Source organism: Lycorma delicatula, chromosome 7 (genome assembly GCF_047948215.1).
Source record: "Lycorma delicatula isolate Av1 chromosome 7, ASM4794821v1, whole genome shotgun sequence".
NCBI lineage: Eukaryota > Metazoa > Arthropoda > Insecta > Hemiptera > Fulgoridae > Lycorma > Lycorma delicatula.
Window position 1 is genome coordinate 88300204 of NC_134461.1, and position 24513 is coordinate 88324716.

General features: G+C 27.4%; 1 protein-coding gene across 4 annotated transcripts in view; it reads right to left on the bottom strand.

The window, feature by feature from the left end:
• PolZ1 (DNA polymerase zeta catalytic subunit) overlaps positions 1-24513 on the bottom strand; it is a 103442-nt gene that overhangs the window by 66927 nt on the left and 12002 nt on the right. For all 4 annotated transcript variants that reach the window (XR_012757071.1, XR_012757072.1, XM_075370993.1 and 1 more), the window contains exons 6-11: positions 23876-24004; positions 18644-18819; positions 16573-16834; positions 13032-13314; positions 6900-8039; positions 1387-4286 (exon numbers count right to left, since the gene is read on the bottom strand). Coding sequence is in view for 2 of the 4 variants with exons in the window: in XM_075370993.1 (XP_075227108.1) it covers positions 1387-4286; positions 6900-8039; positions 13032-13314; positions 16573-16834; positions 18644-18819; positions 23876-24004 (4890 nt within the window). In the remaining 2 variants the exon portion in view is untranslated. The remainder of the gene's footprint in view (positions 1-1386; positions 4287-6899; positions 8040-13031; positions 13315-16572; positions 16835-18643; positions 18820-23875; positions 24005-24513) is intronic.

Sequence of the window (24513 nt, forward strand, 5' to 3'; positions counted from 1 at the left end):
TACAATATAAATTAAGATATGGTATGGAGCTGAACTGTGAAAAAAATTAGTTCACCATAATTGTGATCATTAATGAGTCATGTATCATTGAAAAGAAAGGTGATGCATAAATGAATAATTTAAGTTTTTTATGGGCATATGGGCTCAGGCTTAGTGAATACATGTGTTTTCCTACACCATGCTGAATGTGCTCAAAAAAAAAGTTAACAGAACTCTTAGAATGTCTCTTGATCCTTATATCAGATTCAATCTTAATTTAATTTGAAATCAAGACAAAATGATCTAAGAATTGAAAGATATCACTCAGTTGACAAGCTCCATTCACTTACATAAAATGGTGATAACATTCAGTAATAAAATATAATGGATACAAAATTTACAAAAATGTCTTCAAATAGTTAATTGTCAAATAGATGATTACTGTTACTTTACTTGACAATAAAATAAGTAATAAAAACTAACATTTTTTTAACCGATTTATATTGTAACATATACATTGTTATCAGAATATGATAATGTAACAAAATTATTGTTAATTAATATACATTAATAAGTGATTAAAAATTGTACAATACTTTGAGAGTTGATTGTTGATATTATGTAAGCAAAAAACTATCTTACAAACTTATGATCAGAAATGATTTAGTCAAAGTGATGGCTGGTGAAATGAGTTTCTGATCCAATGGAAAAATGCTGCACTATAATTCTTAGAATCTAAATGGCACATTTTGAACTGAAAAATTGTATAAAATAGGACTCAGAACTGTATCAATGCTAACTGCTATTAAAACTGTTGTAAAATCCATAAAATAAAAATAAAAAACTTTGTTAATTGCCAATAAGCAAATAAAAATTTTATTAAATTCTGAAAAAAAATTATATTCGTGTGCACCAAAATGCACACAAAGTAAAATTTATTGTATGTTACTGTGGAAATGAATTAGTCTGGTTCTTTGTGTTTTTTTATACAGTGCCAAAAGTTAAGGAAAGTTTGACACTGGTTCTCAAGGAAAATGACTGCATGATCAAAAGATAGGTATTACAGTTTAGGCAGTTGCTTTTTGAGAATGCAAAAAAACTAGCAAATGGATGTCATAACATGAATGTTTTCCAACTAACTACTATTCATTACAACAATCAAAAAAATTAAAATAATTTAAAAGAAATGCTAATCTCAAGAAATTAAATTTTGACAGTATAAAAAAGAACAGTTGATAGATGCTGTTAAAATATTTCCAAAAGAATGATGTTAACTGAGTAGCCATAGAGTCCCTGAATGGTATTAGTGTAACATTTTCAGAATCTTATGCAAAAAATAAAAATATTTATGAACATAAAATGTTAGTTAAAAGATAGAAAGAGAACTGAGAATATTTTAATACTTACAATCATGAAGATGACCAGACTGTTCAGTATTAGAAAGTTTTGTCAAAGAAACTTGTAATTTTGTAAAAAGTTTATAATCTAACTCTTCCAAACTTTTATCATCACATATCACCATTGCTGATGATTTATCTTTATTACTGTTAGAGGATATTCTACAGGTAGACTCGATATTTTCTTTTTTTAATACTACCCAACATGGTTTTAATACATTAACATAACACTCAGGAAATATTTGTGGAATTTCTTTTTTATCAAAACTTGACTCACTTTTAATTTTACTTTTATTAATTTCATCATTTTTAATCCTTTCCATTTTTATAATCAGTGGTTTCAAATTAGCATTATCAACTTTAACTTCACTACAGTATTCCATTGTTTCTTTTGGTTTTGAACTGCTTGTAGGTATTATTACACTATCATCAAATGGAATATGCTTTATTTTGTTATCAACTTCAACTACTTCCTGCTGTTTAAAATTATCTGCCGCATCGATATCCATTGGAATAGATATCATATAATCAGTAGAACACGATGCTTTATTAATTTCTTCATTAACAACTTTTGTTTTTGATGATAAATGTGGTGACCTTTTAATTAATACATCTAATGGTTCATACCTTCTTTTTGGTGGCGTAATAGGAAAATTTCTGAGTGACCGTTTCCCACTTTTTGAAGACTGTTCTTTATATTTCAATGAATTTACCTTTACTACTAACTTTTTATGTTTATCCATTTCATTTAACGTAGTATTATCTTCGGCAGATGATGACGATGATGATGATGAAATATCGTCGATAGCACCATCTATACAAGGCACCAAGAATTTATTAGTGTCATTATACTTTTTGAAATTATTTCTTTCTTTATCCTTTTCATTAACATCGTTACTTATTCGTCTACGTTTAATTTCAAAACTACTGCTACTACTAGTCCTATTATTAGAAGAAATATTTAAATCATTACTTGTAACAATAGGTGATGATTGCTCAACATTAAAATTATTAAAATTTTTACTACAACTACTCTTATTACAATCATTTATATTATTATTGTTATTATTATTATTATTACTACATGTAGTTCCATATGAAGATTCACTATTTGTATTTTTATAAGGCACCGTAGTAATACTACTAGTTGATGATTTTCTTTTTAATAATTTTTTATCTTTATCTAAAAAAAAAATATCTGAAGGCACATTAATATTATTTTTCATATTACTATCACTAGTACTGTCATAATAATTATCATTAATTTTATTGACAACTACATGTAACTTTTCACGTATTTCAAGTTTACTGCTATCTTCTTTTGGTGCTTCAATTGAGAGAGAACATTTATTATTAACTGAAGGCATTTCATCAGATTTGTTTGATGTATTACAGCTACAATGTTTATTACTGAACATTTCATTGCAAATATGCTTACATGGATAAGATTCTACTCCTTGAATTAGACTATCACTCTTACACTTTAACATTTCTGATGACAGCAAATCATCTGAATTTTTTAACAAAACATTTTCTTTTACTTTAAAAAAAGCAGATGATGATGATGAAGAATTTGGCGGTAAAACACCTTCATTTTTCATTTCTTTATTAATTAAATCTGTCTTGGTCATCTTATTACATTCAATTTCTTTTTGTCCATCATTATAAATAACACCATAAAGATCACAAATTTCTTTAACATTTTTATGTTTGATATCTTCTACAAACACACGACAAGGATAAAATTTTAATTTTTTCTTATCTTTAATATTGTTTGATTTTAAACTCAATTTAACTCTACTTACTTCTTTACTTTTATTCTTTTTTTTATTTTTCAATGAACTGCTCTGAAATAATTGTTTTTTAACATTATTTACAGATTTTTTTAAGTTTTGTGATGATAAATTTACAATTTTATCACAAACCTTTTTCTTTGTTGAAATTTTATTTTTTGGCGATATAGTAGTTTTACTTGTTTTTGATTTTACAGGTGAGAATTTATTTTTTGTCTCTTTTTCACTTTTTTCTGAACATTTTTCACAGTTAACACTTCTACATATGTGAATATCTTCATCTAAATCACATATGATCTTCTTTTTACTATTTTTACCATTAGCATTATTATTAACTTTTTTATTAGATAATTTAAATATATTTTTCTTATCCTTTATAGGCGTCATAAAATTGGTTGATTTTTTGTTTTTGTTTGGTAATAATACATTTTTAATCTTATTTTTATTAATTTTTAATTCATTATCTTTAATATCAGAGGCACTGAAATTTTTCTCACCAGATTTTTTAATTTTATTACTTTTGTAATTTTGATTAGGTTTTTTATCCTTAATACTTTTAGTAACAAATACATCACTTTCTTCACTTCTTTTCTCAATATTATCATCATCATCATCTTCAATACACTTTGAACTCTGATTTTTATTGCCGCACTGCATTTCATTCTTTTCTTTAATTAAACAGATTTGTTTCCTAGAACAATTCCTTAATTTTTTATCTATTTCAATATCATTCCAATAAATTGGTTTAACAGTGGTTGAACATTCCCTTTCATGTAAAATTTTTTTCAAATCATCCAACTGTTTATAATACCTAGTAATCATATCTGTAGTAACATCTTCAACATTCTCAAATTTGCCAATAATTTTATGATCGATTACACACTTACGAATACGTTTCATTCTTTTTTTATATTTTAAAAGTACAGCATTTCCTCTAACAATAGGTGCCACATTATCAATTTTTTTCACAACAAAATTCATTTTTACATACCTTTTGGAGATTTTAAAAATATATGGTATAAGTTCTTTACCTTCAGGTAAATTATTTTTTGAGCACGATTCTTGAGTGTTAATTGTATACTCAGGGTCACTACACTCTTTAGAAATTTCATTTTTTCTGAAAACAACAAATAATCTAAAATGAAGTTATCTGTGAAAGAAAAATATTATATGTAACAGTTTTACTTCTTATCAGAAACCACAGAGTTGAGGTTCTGACATAAATACATTTTTTTTAAAGATAATCCTAGATGTTCTGTATTTTAATTTTAGGTTTCGTATTATTTCTGACTAACTTTAGATCTTATTATTTTTCATTGATTCTAATTTGTGAATTAGTTTTATCTCGGTGTAACTATATTAATAAGATAACTTTTTTGATAAAATATCACAACACCAGTTAACTTTTTTAGCAGTTCTGAACTAATTCACACTTAGTCAACCAGAAGCTAATTCACTTGTTTCATCAACATTTGTTTGGTTGATTATATAATAATCTATACTGATTATTATACATCCAAAAATTACACATAATTAAAAACATTTTTGACAAATGTCAACACAATTTCAAACCTATATTTTATTTTAGCTTTAAAAAATGTTTAAAAGTTAACTTGGGATAATGTTTAAGAGGTCAGAATATTCAATTTAGAATTCTAAATATTCAATCTTTAACCTTTTATTAATGCACCATTTGTAGTTAAGACATTAGTGACACCCACATACATACAAATTATTAACGTTATTGGTCCTTGTTTATACAAAAATAAGATTACCTCTGAATATCACTCGCTCATAATATATTGGACAGATTATAAATAAGCTCCCATACATTATTATGGTTTGACTTTATTTATTAACTAAACATAGAATCATAATCAAATTACTTAGTGATGTAAAGCAGCTTTATTTCAAATTGGCATTATATCATTTGATAAATTATACGATATTCTTTCTTCTAATTAATTCTAACAAAAAATAACATAACAAAGAAATGTTTCTTTCTGAAGTCATTTATGAATTTGAAGAGAGCACAGTTTTTAGGTTATAAAACATATTACTTTAGCATATAACCAGAAGGGAGGAGGAAAATTTAGGAAATAGAGGGGATAAGCAGTGAGAAATCTGTTTTAAATTTGTTTATCAAATATATAAAACAGATTGGTCTATCCATAATAAAATTTATATTTCATCAATGTCTAATCGGTTATGTAATTTATTTCATTTCTGCATGTTACATAATATATGAAAAGCTTGTTTAACATAGATCACAAAAACAGGAGGAAGCAAAAATGGATAAATAGATACAAATCTATTGGAAATAATGTGTAGTCAACCGAAAGTTGAGAAATATACACTAACATTTTAAACATTTTCTCAAAGGGTTAATAAACAAGTTCATTTTTAAAGTAAAACAATTTGATTACATTAATAATGCAAATTGTATGCATGATTTGCATTTTGAACTATAGTTACTACATTAATAATTCATACGTAATTTTAAAATAATAAATTATACTTTAATTTTAAATATTAGTAAAATTAAAATGTAATTTTATTAAATTAACTGCTTTAAATTTGTCATAATTCAAAGGCTTATTAATTTTAAAAGATGAGTAACTTTTAACTACGAGTACTAAATATGAAGATAATACAGAGTTTATATAAACTTAGACATTTAATTATTAAGTTAAAAGAAAGAGAAGTAAATTGTTTAGTACTGAACTGATGTTGTCAAAAAAAATTGGAACTTGAAAAAGCCTCTTACAGGAAGTAGAAAAAAATTTAACAGAATGGATTAACTACCAAATTAAGTCCAATTATTTTGTTCAACTCATATTCAGGCATTTATTTATTTATTTTTATAAAGGTATAATCAATAATAATTGGAGAAACAGCAGTTAGAAACTAGATAGAAGTATCTGTAAACTGAATGTATCGACAGATTTAAAAATGAGTCATATTACACAATATTAAAATACATGCTGAAGTTACAAGGGTGAATACTTCAACTGCTGAAGACTACCATAAGAAATTAGCTACAATAATAAATGAAGGTAAATATTATTTATTTAATATTATAACAGTACATTGAAGTAGGCTTTCTACAGTATTTACATTCCATTAGATCACTTTCTTACTGCAAGGAAGATGATTTTATATGTATATATAATTATATAATAGATTTTATATATATATAAAATACAGAGTGATTCAGGAGGAAAGAGAAATAATTTGGAAAATTGTTCTTGAGCTGAAATAAAGAGAATGTTCATCCAAATACAATTTTGGGATCTATTTTATCCTATTTCCCAGCTCAAATTACATACACAGCCACCAACTTTGCTCCTTAATTTGGGTCCTAAAAATTACAATAGGATTCTTTTTATTAGAAGAGTTGAAATCCGGGGGAAATCTTTCATTTTTATTTTACTTTATTCATTTTAAAACAAAGAATGAATCAATAATTTAAGAATTTCTGTATTTTATTGCACACATGAACAGGAAGGAATTGAATATAACAAAACAAAAAGCAGTGGTGGTATTCATAATAAAATGTTCTTCGAAATTATGTATATAAATTGCCAAAGTACAGGATGTTTTACCTATCTTACTGAAATAAATTTCAGATAGGAAAAGCAGGGAAAAAGATTATGTAATAATAAATATTTAATCAGAATTATTTTTCAAAAAATTAAAATGAATTGAGAATAACATATACTATACTTACTTTTCATCTGAGTTAGTAGAAACTGAGGCTTCATCTTCCACAGACTTTTCCTTGATATTTTCATCTTTATTAATTTCAGTTTCTAAGTTCTTAGTATCCAAACTTGCATTAATAGAATTTTTAACATCGTTATAAACCTCATAATCACTATTTTCAGCAAGTGAAGAAGAAATTCTTGGTATTGTATCGACCGAACTGCTACAAACACCATCATTAATACATGATAAAAGTAATTCAGATGTAGGATAAAGTACAGATTCTGAAGTAGAATCAGTAAATTCTAAATTAACTTCTTTATGTATTCTTGTACTGTCATTTAAACTATCTTCAGTATTTGCAACATTATCTTTTTCCTTTGCCCCACTAAAATATGGATTATATTTCTGTTTGCCATCAATAGAATCGATATTACTGGACCAACATGTTTGTGCAATATTTCTATTTGTGTACATAATATCATCTGAAGACGCTTCAACAACTGCTTGACTCATAAATGAAGGATCACCCATTAATACGCTATTAAATGCACTATTGATATTAATGGTAATATCGTTATCACTATCCCCAATAAATGAATCGGTACCTGTTCCATTACTATTTTCACAATCTATAATATTGTCTGGGAGCAATGTAATATCAGAATTAATATTATCCCTGAATATTTCATTTTGTAATTCTTCACTCATATTTTCCTGTTCTTGCGTCCAGAACTGATCATTTGTAGAATCTTGATCGAAAATGGTTTTTAAACCATCCAAACCATCATCATCATCATCTTCATCATTACTCATTTTTTTTAATTCTTGCTCATTAATGTTGTCATTAACAAAATGTTTATTTACTTCTTGCTCATTAATTGCAAGATCTTTATTTACTTCTTGCTCATTAATTACAAGATCTTTATTTACTTCTTGCTCATTAATTACAAGATCTTTATTTACTTCTTGCTCATTAACTACTAAGTTATTCTCATTAGATAATTCAGCTCCATCATTACTCCTACTAACTTTATTATTAATATTCTTTTGTTTGATATTATCAGTCAACAAATCGTCTGCAGCACCATCCACTTGCATGATTTTACAACCACCATCATCACAATCATTCCAAATTGTACCATCCCACACTTTACATTGCTCCCTGTAAAAAGATACAATATTTTAATAAAATGGGTTAAAAGTATTAAAAAAAAAACATTGTTAATATTATTTTAAAAATGTTATAGTTATTTAAAGACATGAGAGAATGGGTTAAAGTTATTAAAAAATGTTTTACCCGTTTTTTTGCTCCATAAAAAATAATTTATTATTATATAAATTATAAAGGAATAATTTCGTAAGTTGGTTAACATCAGTATAAATAAATATCACTAAGCACAAATCAGTATAAAAAAAATTCAGAGGGTTTTATCTTCCACAGACTTTTCCTTGATATTTTCATCTTTATTAATTTCAATTTCTAAGTTCTTAGTAATCTTGCAGTAATAGAATTTTTAAAATCATTATAAAACTCATAATCACCACTTTTGGCAAACGAAGAAAAAATTCTTGGTATTGTATTGATTGATTACAATATTATTATAATACATGACAAAAATAATTCAGATATAGAATACAGCAGAGATTCTATAGTAAAATCAGTAAATGCAATTACATTCACTGTTTTATAATTTTATCAATAATTCGTGAATAATAAGTATAAAATTATATATATAATACATAAATTAGAGTAACTGAAGACGGAAATACATTTTCGTCAAAATATATATTCATAAAGGCAAACACAAAAAAGTAAATATAATTTGTAATGTGACAAACCAAAGTTTTTATCCAGACAAGGGTTCTGGACTATTTTTGTTTTTCTGAAAAAGGGAGAGAAACAAGGAGAGAGTCCTGTTAAGTCATTCAGTTGGTTTTATTGTTTGTTTATATGATTATAGAATATGTCTTGATTGTTGTATGCAAAAGACTACCAAAATTATTGCAATAAACAAATTTTATTTAACATATTCAATTGATTTATATGTTTTACTAACAAATTATTATTTATTTAGCTGAATTGATTATTAATAAATTATTTAATAATAACAGTCATAATATATTATTACATGTACTAAACCATTTTTAAATTGGTGAATACTAATAGTGTCCATATTAAAAAAAATCAAAATCAGATTTTACATTTAATAAAATATATAATCTTGATTAATGATAAATAAAGCATAATAAATAATTAAACAAGAAATAACAGAATAGTATTTAAATAAATAAAACATAAAATAATTTTTTGTGGTCTATTTACCAAGCAAAGCTATTACTATTGAATTAGTTAAGTTTAATTAACCAAACTATCGGTTAGCTACTTGGCATATACCATACAGAACTTTCATTTACTTATGACAAGTACACAACCTTTTGACAAATATTTACATATACAATGTTTAGGTTGGAATGCATTCAAGAATTTATTGATATTACATCAATCAGAAGTTTTAATATTCTACGTAACAGATACAATTTTCCTAAGATTTATTTTTTATTTACAAATCACACCAAACCAATACAACCATTTATTCTTAATTTATAGGATGCACCCTGGTTAGAAAATATAATCTCATAGAGCTCATATTGATAAAAATAATTATTTGGATTTAATTGCTCAGGATATGTTAAAAAATAATAAATATCAATGGAATAATTTAAGTTCATAAAATTTGCAACCAAATTATATAAAGTTTATTCAGAAATGTTAAGCCTAAACCACTGCCTTCTTGTTTCTCTTTTTTTAAACATATAATTCATTTTAATGAATTTCAAAGAACAAAATTTACACACAGATTCCTTGATTTGGAATAAGTCATTAAGTACCCTAATGTTAACAAAAGGTAAATTTTCTCATGAATGAATGGATTAAACATTATATGAAACTTTTACTAGTTTCCTTGTACCTTTGTACACCTTCTGAAATGATTTTTTTTCTTTTCAAATTTTTTATGAATTTTTAGATCTTATACTAGAAGAAACTATAAATTTAAAACAGTTTTTGTATTCCAGTATTTTTAAAGAACACTCTTCCCTAATATCATTATTTCAGCATGTGTACTCACTGAGCTAAGCAAATTAAAAAAAAATTATCAAAATCTGTCCAGTAGTTCTTGAGAAAATGTTCCTTAAATGCAAACAAAATTCAGAAAATGGCAAAATTAAAAAAAAAAGTCATTACTTCAATACATTTCTGCATCAGAGGCTGATTCTTCCTCTGAATCTTCTTCCACTAGCTTTCTCTTGACTGCTGTCTGGCACTTCTTTTAAATTGTGAAACCTTTTTCTCTTTCAAGATCCAGTCTTTTCATAGCATCCACCATCCTATTTCTACACATCAAGCCACATTGCGACAACATTTCAGATTTAATTATGTTACCGTCGTTAAATGTTGATATAGCATCTTATACATCAAACATCAACATCCTGCGTGCAACAAAATCGTTTTTAGGAACTCTTGTCCACGTAACATTGTTCACACTTTCATTGACATTCTGTTTTCCCATGAGTACATTTTTTCAAGAGAGTATTGTCTGCCAGGTCTCTAAATATGGGCTTTATTACTTCTATGAATGCTCCAATAATACTATTTTTATGCTGGTTTTCTCCTCCAGTTATGAGCGCTTTGTTATATCTGCATCAGGAGGGCACAAACAATAAGCTGGTTTCTTCTCTGTTGACAGTTTATGAAAATAAATTGCTCAGACAGTTTTCTTCATGGCATTCACATCATTTAAATTTCTTATTTACCCATACTAAGTTTGTAACTGATCTACTAATCCATCTGTCAATCTATGCTTGCCACCTAAGGGTAAATTGTTAGAAAGTTTTCGGTCTTTTATATTTTTCTTTAGTTTCCAGAGTCTGGCACTATTTGCTTCTATACATGAACTACGCACTCAAGCTGTGATACAGCAACATTCCCATATGGCTTTGCTTCCAGTACAGATTTGAAGCTTTTGGTGTCACCATCCCCAAAATATCTTGCATAATGTACATATTTATCAACTGACTGGTAGAATAACTTGTTTACTCCAGCAATCTCCATACCTCTGCTACTCTCCTTATAATTAGCCTGGCAGGTATCATTATGATCACCACTTATACAAGTACTTATATTTGTAACTACTTTGATATCAATCACTTTACCAGTGTCAATACATGTACAACTACACCATTTAGGGATGAGTACCTGCTCCTCTGCCATGTTCCATCAAACACAGCAGATATATCCCTTTTACTTTGCCCTCAATTTATTTTCTACCACAGCTTCTTTTACAGCATTTTTCATAAATATTTCAGTAACATCTATAGTTGCTTGTCTCAAAAATTTGACATACACTACATTTTTCAGGGGGAAGGGGCACATTTGGAATGCCACATAGCATCTGACCTGCAGCTAGACCTTTACCTACCTTAACCCATACACTAATCTTTTTTATCAGTTGCACTGCAAACAGAATTTACTTCTTTAGAAGTATACAATTTCTCTGTAAAACCACAATGACTAAATAATATTTCTAACCGTGAAACTAAATCTACTTGGAAATCACCAGTCCTTATAGCTAAGCTGCTGACTTTACAGATTTTGTACAGAGAATAATGCACTTGAAAGTAATTCTAAATCAATTATTTCATTACAGTTGTTAGTAAGTGACAAATACTTTATCAAACTGTGAGACCGATAACTTTTTCAAAGAACTGGATGGTTGTTTTAACACATACAGTTGCTTCTAGATTAGCAATATTGGTAATGTTTATGTTGCTGTCATGTTTCTTCTTCCTGTAGTTTACTTGTTTTCTTAAAACCTTTGTTGCTAAATCTAGGCATTTTTATAATAAAACACAAAAAAAATAACACAACTTCAAACAATATTATAACCTCCAATGTAGTAAATACAAAACATACATAAACAAAGCATCATGTGTTTAGTTATCAATTTAACAATATCAATAGAATTAGCACAAAATATTGTACAAAATGATAAAAATAATGTGAAATTCTAATTAGTATTTCAAAAGTTACAGCTATGAGCTTTGGGAAAAAAGAAACAAAAGCAGACGCGGTACAGTAAATTTTTTTTATAGCACAGAATTGTAGTAACCCCATGATATATCAAAATATTCACAAAATTACACTGTTTCATATGACACAAAAATGTCTTTTTTTTTACTTTCTGGGTAATGAAGCACTAAATACTAAAAAGATATATCATATCTTGAATACAACCTCCATTTGTCAACAAACAAAAATTATGACTCAATTTTCTGCATATTTTCTAGAAAAGCTGGGGAAGGGTAAATCGAAGGATTGTAGTCTTTGTAAAATATGTTTCTACATATTTTTCAAGCACAAATGTTGGAGAAATTATAAAGGAATGTGAAACTGGTAAAATTATTTATAAGAAAAAAAAGAATGTATACTAGATTATGGGATTTGAAAAAGATAGCATTAAAAATTAACTTGATGATGATGAATAGGTGACTTAGTTTTGAATTTGAAGATTTTGTTAATAAACTTAAGTATATCAGTGAATCTACAAACATAACCAACAAAGTTACACTTTTAATCTTCATTAAATAAACTGGAATTGACCACATCAGATTTGACAAACAGATTAGAACAAAATGTCACCTTTCAACAAATTATTCTGATGAAAATGAAATGAAAATATTATTTCAAAAATAAGTAAGGATAATCAGAGATATTGAATAACTAAAAAAATTAAAGCCTAAGCACCTACAATATTTAGTTGCATCAGTTTACAACTAAATGAAGATTTTAAACTTTCTATAGTATAACATAAAACACACTCTGTGGTAAATAAGAATATACTTTTAACAAAATGAATCTATTACAAAGCTCAGCAGAATACAATCAATAATTCTGTTCAGTAAACGTTAGAACAAAGTAGCCTTATTTATTCTGATTCCATTAGGATTACTTGTAAACAATGTATTACTTCAGTGCACTTAAATGACCATCTTAGGAGAATTATCAAAATAATAATTACTGTAATCCTACCAGTGTTTTCCTCATAATTTTTTAACTTTCTCCCTTCCCAATCATATATTATATAACTTTACTTACTCTTCATTTTCAGTAGAGATGTCCTCATTAACAATTTCACTACCATCAGTTTTGTTATTTTTAGATTTCTGTAATTCCTCATCCAGTTCATCAATTTGTTCATGGTCATTATTGACTGGTACTAGTGATGGATGTAGTACACTACCTTCTTCAATATCATTATTATTAAAAGGCTGCTGACTACTATGTTTGGTAACAATCTGACTTCTGTCAACCTCACTAGCTTCATTTTGTTCTGCTAAGCTCTGCATCATCAATAAAAGTGAACAATCCTGTGTGCCTACTGGATAAGGGAAAAACTGATTTAAATAAATCAATATACATAAATAATGAAAAATAAACTACCATTAAAAGTAATTTAACATATGTTTTTTATTCCTAGAACATATTCAATCTTGAATAAATAATTTATATACATCAACTCAAAAAGAATAAATAATATTTTTTACAAAAAAAAAAATGATCACAGCTATTGCAACAGTTTGAATTTTTCTTAATATTGTACAAATTTAAATAAATTAAGTTTAGTATTTACAGTAAATATACACAATTCAGATATCATCAGAGTAATATAACAAAGTGAGTCTTGTAAATAAATACACTATAAAAAATAGAATGGTTTCTTAGTCAGGATTTCTGCAAGATCTTCAATAATGTTTGACAGTGACAGATAGAACATTCAGATAACATTTTTAACAAGCACAAAATAAAAAAAAGATTAGTACATTACATAAATATTAAAAATATAAATCAAACACAGAATGATGAACTATCAAATGATTTATTAACAAGACAATTCAACTTCAATTAACCCTTAAAAAATGCAGGCAAAACAGTTTCAAACAGCTGTGTCCACAGAAAGTTTTATGTTTTAACATAGCTTCATTCCCACACTGTATTTAGCTGTCAACTATCTGAAAATTATAAAAAAATTAAATCTATTTAGAAAAACCTTTTTTAATTGCAAAAAATTAATTGAAGTTGCAGTTTTAAAAAATATGTCTACACAGGAAAAATGAACAGGACATCAGAAATTCAGATATGTTTTTCATAGCTGTTACAATTTATGAGATATCAAGTGTCTTTATTGAAATGTAACATTCTGAATAGGCAAAGCTAAGTAAAACCCTATGAATATAAAACTGTTTTATACATAAAGAATTTACTCTTACAAATAAAATTTCTTGACAAAATAAGATTAGTTCCGGATAATTGTTTCTATATGAAAGTAAACTTTTTCATAGGGTTTCAACATTTTTATAAAATGATTTGTTAAAACCCTATGAAAATGTTTACTTTCATATAGAAATAACTGTAATCAAATTAATATAAAATAATTTTAATTTTTTTTTTTTTTTTTGGAAATGCATCATAAATTTTTGTCAGTTCAAAGTTGTTTTATTTAGAATAACCTCAAAAACCACTCAGAGAACTTTTCTGCCAACTGTAAAATTAGACCTATATAGTTAGTTAACACTAGATTTTAAGTTTATAAAACAGCCTATTTTGGCAAATATGAGATTATAACAAAAAATTAAGTCCACTTTTTAAATATTGTCACTGCAATGCTACAACTGCAATTCTATACATGAGTGCCAAGTTGCCTGATGTGTTAGGAAGGGACTAAGCTATTCTAATTCACTAGTCTAGTCTGTGCACTTCTTAGCGACTGGATCTTCTACCCAACATGTGTTTTATATATTCTATGATAAAAGGATGACATGTATGTCAAATACAATAAGTTACGTTCTGTACAGACTCAGACTGACTAATCCTCAGAAACTGATTAGATCCCTATCATTCTCTAAAAAAACTCGCCACAGTTATGGAAATTCATTAAGCTGAAAATTTCCTAACAGCAGTTTTTCTATTCTGCTTTCCACATATTAGTGCAATTCACTTGTATACAAATATATGTAATTTGTCAAGTTTTCTTAATATGCATTCTCTCTCTTTCTTTCTGCATATATGTAAAGATTTACTCACTCACAAAATATTTTCATGAAAATATAAGTAGTTTGCTATATACTTGAAAAATTTCATTTAATTAATAAATTGATTTTCTCTTAAACAATAATAGTTTAAATAATTTTAAATATTACTAATATAGTTATAATAATGTAAATCCTGCAACCTGACTTCATTTCTTTTCTATAAATTTTTGTTTGAAATAACTCTCTTTGCAAGTAATCATGGAAATGTTATAATTATTTTTTATTATGTGTTGTGTCCAAAAACATAGTTCCAAAAGATTTTTAACATTTTGCAAAGGAAATTATATTACTAATACAATTAAAATGTGATTAACATACAGTTTATTTCTTTGATACCAAAATCTCTGGCTGGAATATTTTTACTAATAAAAATATTATTTAAGGAAGTAATCTCATATGCTGAAGAGCGATAAAACCGTTTTCTTTAAAAGTAGGCTTTAAAAGGTCTTCTTACTGAAGGTATCAAGATTACAGTACTTTTTTCTGAATTGTCATAATACCAGAGTAGAAAGCAAAAAACTACGACAGAAATAGTAAAAAATTTTTTTTTTTTCAGGAACTGGATGCATGTATAAATAGTATCTTTGAAGAGAATAAAATTTTAATAATAATTAAAATATTACCAATATTTTTAAATAAAATAAATTGCTTTTGCCAACATTTCAACATATGCACAATTATGAGTTTCATAAAAATTATTGTTTCAGTTTCATCACAATACCTGCCAGGACAATCGGATTTCTTTTTTTATGAAATATGCTGAGGTAATATCTGAAATATCAGATATTAGCATTAGAAAAAAACTTCATAGTTTTACAAGCACTGTCAAAGGATAGATGTTACACATGAATGATCTTTCAAACATAAATTGATGGTAGCACAATCAGCAGATGACGCTTGAGGCATTTACAAGAACAGATTTTTTATGATGCGATACTTCCAGTGTTTTAAATATCACCCTCTATTTTGTTAATAAAATAATTTGGCGATTGTTTGAGGATTTATTATTTATTATAAATCAGAATTTGTAGTATTTTATTTTTTATTAAGGATAGTAAATTCAGTGTAATTTGCATTGATCCAAACACTAAAATGGTACCACTGTAATACAGTAATATTAAAAATTGTTTTGAAAATTCATATACACAATTTTTATCTGTTTGGTTAATAATAAATAATTAATGAAAAATTAATTTTATAAAATTCAAATTTTAATGCTGAAATTATCCAGTATTTTATAATACTTTTAATTATGCATTACAACAAGTGCATGATTTATGTTTTTTATGCACATGTATGAACAATGTTTTTTACATTTTATTGGTCTTTCTGACCCAACTGACAATAAATCATTATACAATTATAATCTACATCTTTTTAATAGACCATGGTTGTTACAAAGGTTGTCTTCTCTTTTTGCATATACGAATTTGCACTTACAAGTAAACAGAAGCATAAATCCATAGGTAGATATTAGAAAGTATTGTACACAGATTACATGGATAACTATATTCATTCAACCGACAAAAGCTATAGCAAAAACTTACTCATAGATTCATTAATAGCTGCTTGAGATAATGATAAAACAAGTTCTTCATTAACAATAGAATCTTCAAGTGCAGCAAGCCGCTGTGAAGATGTTTGTGCATCTGTAACATTACCATTTGCCAAATTCAAATTGACACTTTTTTGCATTAAAATACTATCAAGTTGAGATGCTTCTAAAAGTTTATCATTTTCCTGAGATTCAGCTGGGTAAGGTACATCTTTTGTGTTCTTTAACGATAAAGAATCCCCCAGAGAAGTTATCTAAACAAAAACAGGACTTTCATTAAGATATTATTCTTTATAATTCAATAACATTAATTATAACAAAATGAATGTGCAAAATGGCTTCAACAAAAATGACATGCTGATATGTGCAAATCAAGCAGATATGTACTATCATGTATTTATGTACATAAACGCATATTCATGTACAAATCAAATAATCTGCAAAATACCAAAGTCTAAATTATCATTAAAGTGCATAACGTCATAGAAGAATGAATTTGAATGTCCGTTAAATTACAACTTTTCATTTTCTTATTTCATATATGTAAATATATATTCTTCTTATATCTGTAAGATTCAAGGTTGGCTTTATAAAAAAGCACCTGAGCCCTAACATTTGTATAGCAACTGCATAAGAAAGAGAAATTTCAATAGGTATGCAAACAGGTGCCCCTTTCCAAATTACACAAACACCAAGGATGCAGCAACTCAGAAATCCGTATTACAGGATCTAGCAGCCTTCTAGCAAAATCCACAGCAGAAAAAACAAAATGAACAAGATAGAGAAAGTGATGATCTACCCATATAAAGGCTATGAAACAAGACAATCATGGTCTTCTAACCCAAATCATTCACGAAGTCTAGGTATTTTTACAAAGATTGGTGCACACCTAAAAAAATTCTCACTATAAGTTTAATCTTCAAAACTCCTTCAGCCCATTTTAAAAGTTGCAATACACACTTACACAGTATGAGGGTTCTTAGTGAATAATACATCAGAAATAGCTAAGTAAGAAAAATATGCATCTATTGTTACTTATAGAGTATTTTTTTAACACCAATTGGCAGAATTACAAAAATGAATATTTGGTTAAAATACTTAGGAATAGTAAATTAGAACCTACATTAACTGAGAAGTTTCTCTATTTTTAAAAATAAAATACTTAATGCTTTCATATTAATGAGAATACAGGTTGGAAAATAATAATTTTCTAGGGATCCCCAATCTCAATGATAACTAATTCTGTAATAATTGTATTATAATCTATAACAAATTACTTATGTGTAATTAAGGTTAGAAGTTAAATTTTCAGTAAATCAGAAGAATGGTAGTTGCTTGGCCTTTCATTTGATGTTTGATCTGGTTCCCAAAACAGGTACAGCAACTTCTCACACATTAAATATATGTAATGATTTTATTCATCTAAAATAGTAATTACTGATGGGTTCATTTAAATGATAGCTATAAACAATATATTGGCTGAATTTGAGCCTACAAATAATAGGAATGCAATACAAGCTATTAATGATAAAAATATATTTAATTATCAAACCAAAATAAGCACAGAAAACTACACAATTTTAACAGCAAAAAAATTTCTCAACAATATTTTCTTTTTCAGAATATAATGGGTCACAACAAACACAGTCCAATTATAATTTTGAAGTTGGTCTTGCCCAGTATCAGTTCATTCCTAACAGTACTTTTAAAATCATGGTCAAGTTTTTAAATGCACTTTAAACAATCTCTATTACACTTCCAATTAAAAGTCCAATTTAAAAGAGATACTTATTTTAAAGTTATTTGATTCAAATAAACTAGATTTAAACCATGGTACCAGTTTTGTACTTTTAGCTGAATTCAACAACACCTTTGTATCCAGTGTGTATTTTGGTTGGTAGGATTTACTGGTAACATCTCAAAACTGGCACCTCAATCTGGCAAGATCAACGACCAACCTGAGAGATACTGATATAAAAAAATAAAAATTAAAATCTAATTAATCTAATTTCTAGTATAAAAAATTACAAAGTTCACAATACATTTTTTTCTTTAAGAATTACCTTATCAATAGCTTCTTTCAATTTATCATTTAACATAATTTCACTGATAGTACACTGTACATTAGTCCTTGGTTGAGAATTCTGTGGTGTAATTTGTGATGTACCAAAATTATTTTTCCGTCTAGCTTTTTCTTCAGCCCATATACCAGCCAAACCAGGATTGGCAACAATATTATCTGTAAAAAGAAGCCAAAATTTATGTAAAAAAAATTAATTTCAAAAACCACTGTAACTATTAAACACGTGTGTTTGCTGCGCTATACTCATTTGCACTACTGTTTACATACACTTACAATTATTTTTTTGAACTGCTTACATATCCTAGTTTTTTTACCCTCTAAATTTACTATATTTCTTTAATTAATCCCTTGATACTTAATAATTTTAAATTATGCCCTACAATTATATATATATATAATTTAAAACTTTCTTTTATAACTCCTTAATTTCACTTATTTTGAATTGTATTGATTTAAAATTAAATCAAACAGCTTGTTATGAAAAAGGTAAAAATATATATTTGAATGTTTTCTGGGCATATAAATCAGAAAAAATTTCTACTACTGAAAAACATAGTAATCCTAAAAAAAGTGTATAGACACTATTAGGTATGAGTAAGAAATGGTACTCTCCTTTTCAACATAAACAAATAAAGATATAAAAAATTTTGAGTACAAAACCCTTGCAGTTATTTCTGTTCATAGTAATGTTAATTTTAAATTTCTTCAGCTATTTATTATTAATGCACAAATTATGAATAATTTAATCTACTCTTCTTTTTTACATGCAGATTACAAAGGATAATTTTATTTTCCAGTCTAATATAAGGTAACAAACATTTAATCTGAACGCAGGGAATTGTTTTTGTTAATTTCTGAGTTATGGTTGCATTGCTTGACTACATCCCCATTCATTAAGTTGTTTGTGCAATGTGAGGTTAATGTCCTTTGGTTATTTTCGTGTTGTAAATAGTGTTTTGTGAATGTATATTTCATTTTTTATTACAAAATCATATTTTTATTTTATGTGTCTTGAATATATAATGGAGGTTACTCCAAGAAAGCATTTGAAAATTGTTCTCTCTCTTTGAGCATACCAGAATGAGAAAGAGCTTCTGAGTGTGATGTTGGACTAGGAACAGTGAATGCTATTTTAAAACAATTTAAACTGGTTACTTTTTACCTCAAAGGAAAGGTAAATGTGGCCATAAAAGAAAAACTAGTCCAACACAGGGTCAGTTATTAGTGCGAAAAAGTAAACTTTATCCAAAATTATCTGCTATGGGCTTAAGTTGAGAATTAGCAGCCAGTGGAAGAGACAACAGCTGTTAGATGCAGACTTCTTATAGCTGGATGGAGAGCATATCATCTAGCTAAAAAGCAGCTTTTAACATTAGCAACTGTGCAAAAAAAAAAGCTCTTGAGGGCCAAGACATTTGCTAACTGGAGCAAAGAAGACTGAAAAAATGTTATATTTTCTGACAAGTCATATTTTACGCTCAGGGACAAAAAGGTTCCATACATTAGTATCACATGAAAATACATACCAGCTCATATCCAGCAATCAGTTAAACATCCCCCAGAAAAAAAATTTGCTGTTAATTCACATTTGAAGGTCCTTGTTCATTACTTCCAGTAGATTGTATGTTGAAAAGTGATAGATATATCAAGATTCTGAAGAAAAGGGTTGTGATACAACTTCCAAACAAATATCCCACAAGGCAATGAAGTGTTGCAACAAGGACATACCATATTGCCAAAAACATTTTAACAATTCCAATTGAAGAGTTTTGGGCCATAGTCAAAATATGACCCTCAAAAATGAATTGAACCATAAAAATTGACCTCATTTAAGCAAAAATATTAGTATGGTTTCATGATGAAGAAATAAAAAATATATACAATATACTTGTTGAATCAATGCCAAATTGTTACATGAAGTGGTAAGAGTAAAGGAGGACATATTAATTACTACATATTCTCAAATTGTACTGGTATGATTTTTTTTTTTCCTAAACCGTTAATTTTTATTAAATAGCATTGTGTTTGGATTAATTTGCACACTATTATATTCTTTTTATAGTTTAGAAGTATTACTTCTGAAAAATAAATATTATTTAAAATAAATATTATGTGAAGTTCAATCAACAAGAATAAATTTATAATTAACATAATGGTCAAGGTAATTTCAAGTTATTTTCACGCATTACAAATTCCCATTGTCCAGTACTCACATTTCCACTGATGCATTACAGGACACCGGTATCTTGTAAGATTTTATCTCTTCTAACATTATAAGACACTGATAAAATTATCTGTGAATTTTACATTCAAATGGTGCAGTACCCGTCACCTAGGTCCAGAATGAATTTAATCATTCTAACATCAGAATTTAGTCTTTAGCATTACTCAGTATGAAAAAATAAACAAGGATCATAGAAGAAAATACAATGGTCAAACTGAAGGAAAACTGAGGGTCAACTTGGACATCTCACCAAAGATGCTTGTGCAGGACATATGTAACCGGTACTGTTGGAATGCATTAACAGGAACATGGATATTTTTCTATGTCTATAAAAAGCTATAAATGAAATTTACTATAATACAGCACAAGTAACTGTAACAGCTATGTTGTAACAAAAAAATATTCATGCTAACCCCCACCAGAACTGATGCGAAATTTTATGGCAGACATAGCACTCAGTATGGTACCAATGTACATATATAAAAGTGGATATGGCAGTAAGCACATTAAAAGTTTATTTTTACTTTCACAACATTTTTCCAATTGTTTTATAACTGAAATAAAAGAATCAACCGACAATTATTTTTAGAATTAAAAATTTATAAGTGAATTAGTTCATAAATGAACTAAAAATTAATAAATAACAGCTAAAAAACAAAAACCAACAACTTTTACATAATATTAAGTCTTTTAAAACACCTGAAATCATTTAAATCAAAGTAATGAAACCTAAATAAAAATTTTAAATCATCAGTTTTCAAAATGACAAATATTAAGGTTATTAACAACTATTAAAATTAGTTGCTAACTAATTATGTACTTATTGCTTTAAACATGTTCTTCAACCCCAGATCTCAAAAGGCATCAATTTGTCAGCAAATGCAGTGTACTGTGTCACCCATTATCGTTTCTTTGTATCATTTCTTCATTTTTAATAGTCTCTTTACTTTACCTGATAGCCATCCCAATTCTACATAAAATAGCTACCCATCTCCATGGCGGAGTTGTATGAACTCCTCAAAAATTTGAAACAAAAAACTAAGACAAAATTGAACCTAAGGGTATCAGTTTTCCTACCAAAAAACATAAATTAAAACTTTTTTTTAACAGGATGACCAAGCAGCATTGATATTGTTAAAAAATAACGATCAGCAAAGTGTCATTACTATAATACAGCACAAGTAACTACAGATAATATAACACAAATTTTCAAAAAATGACTAAGAAATAAATAGATGAAATGTTTAAACAAGACAAACATATACATGAAAATCTTAACCTAAAGTTGACTCTGTACACATAAAACAAAACATTTAAATGTACAGTCAACCAGTACAAGTTCATTAACTTATAGCATTATAAAGTAAAATAATGATTTCACAAGTCATAAAAACATAACCTCATCATTTAATAAGTAATATAGTGACTTCAAAAGTAACTATACACTATAGTAACTATACTATGTTGAGAGATTGTTATTCTGTGTGCTGCAAGTAACGTTTTCTCCAAAGGCTGATGAACCTTCATTGTGTGCAATTTTCTTTCACAAGCCAGTCAGGCTAATGACCTTGACATGAGAAAGTTTGTCTGATTCTTTGTTGTTCATGGTATGCTGCAGGGATCTTGTGTTTCCACATGTGATCAGAACAATGCTAATTTTATAACAGCAAATTTTTCTTGTTGAAATACTACTTCCATGAGTTTGGTGAGTACACACAGGAATGAAAGACCAATTTTCCATTAGATTTCCTGGTACACTGGTTCTTAATCAACATAGTGTAAGAGTGATAACTGAGAAGTTCAGAGAGAAGGGATCATTGTAAGACTATGAGCAAAGTAATAGATTATCAGTACTTGAAGAAAAATTGCAAGAAATATCAGCTGCTATGCAACGTAGGCAGTTCTGATTTTTTTTCATATGCATCAACTGCTATGGTCATTAGCTTGAAATTTATAGTGTATTTAGGCAGTTCATAAGAAGCTCCAGTCTCATATCTTATAAAGTAAAAGTTTCTGGGCGCATATTGTGAAAAACAAATTGTGATGGTTTCAACAGTTTCTAGCACACAATTTTGATGACATTTTTGACTATCTTTTCTATACTAATGAGGAATGGTTCCATTCATTTAAGTCACGTTTATGGTCTGTAACAATCTACATGCCATAAATGAAATTCCTCCACATGAACAGAAGATTGGGATGTAGATTGCAATATCCAGAATATACAGTCCAATATTCTTTGCAGCAAAATTCAACTCATTGTAAAAATCATGTAATCGACAATGTAATTAATAATGCTTGAATTTAACAAGACAGCGGGGCCTTGCATACAGCCAGGCAGTTCATGAAGTTACTGTAAGAGGTTTTCAGAGAACGAATCAGTTCTGAGGGCTTGTGGCCATCTCATTCTCCAGACTTCAGTTCACTGGATTTTTACTTCTGGGATTATGGAAAAAGAAATGTTTATCAAAGAAACCTGCACACACCCAAGAAACTTCAAACTGCTACTCATGACTTCACAAAGCACATTTCACATGAACAATATAAGAACAAGAAGAAACAGAAATGCATGCAATTTGTCTGGATGTTCATGAGGACTATTTCCAACTACTCTAAGGTAAGTCAATGTTATATACTGTTATACTAGTGTATGACAGGTGTATAGTTACTTTTCAATTGTACTGTAATGACAATAATAATACTCTACCTACAACCATTAAATAATTCTTAATTTTAAGTTATACCAACAATACTTAATTTTCTGTTATGCTGACAATATTTAATTTTCTATATAATTTCATACCAATGCTCTCCAAAGTCAGATAAAAAACACAAAGTTTAAAAAAATAAATAATTTGATTACTATCTTTTTTAATACTGACACCAGTAGTTGAACTAATTATAACCACAAAATGTCTAAAATTTTTTACAACACACTTTATTAATTATTAAAATAAAAATAAAATCACTCAATACAAAAATAATTACCTGGTGTAGTTTTAATATTTAAAATATCACATGCTAGACCATCAGCTTCTATCTCACAATATGTAATACGCGGTGGTAACACTGGTTTGGTAGCATTTTTGTTTTCATCATCAATATTTAGAATTTTATCTATGAAACAAAGAAAGAAGGCAAATTATTTTTTTTCAAATATCCTTTCACTCTCATATAACAAGACAGTATTTTATAAAGACACGTCTTGACAGCTATTCTCTAATACAGAAAACTAACAAAATAAATCAACATTCCATGAAAATCAACTTTCAGATTAAATTAAACATATATTTTTATTTTTTTATTGCTCATCAGTTAATAAAACTAGTTGATGCATTTTCCTAACCTTTCTTTTATACATTTTCAATAATGAAACATTAAAATATCTTGCTATAAAATGCAATAATTGATATAAATGTTTTCAAGAATCTTTTTCAAACTCCAAAATTTATATTTGGTATTATAATTTTTTTAATACCAAATAAGTTACATATTATTTCATATGGCATAAAAAAAAGTTTCTATGAAAGGATAATAGAAATTAAGAAAGATTAAAAATTGTATAAATTATTTATTTCATTTTAATTCTAAAAAAAAGAAAAACAGTACAGAATTTAACTACAAGT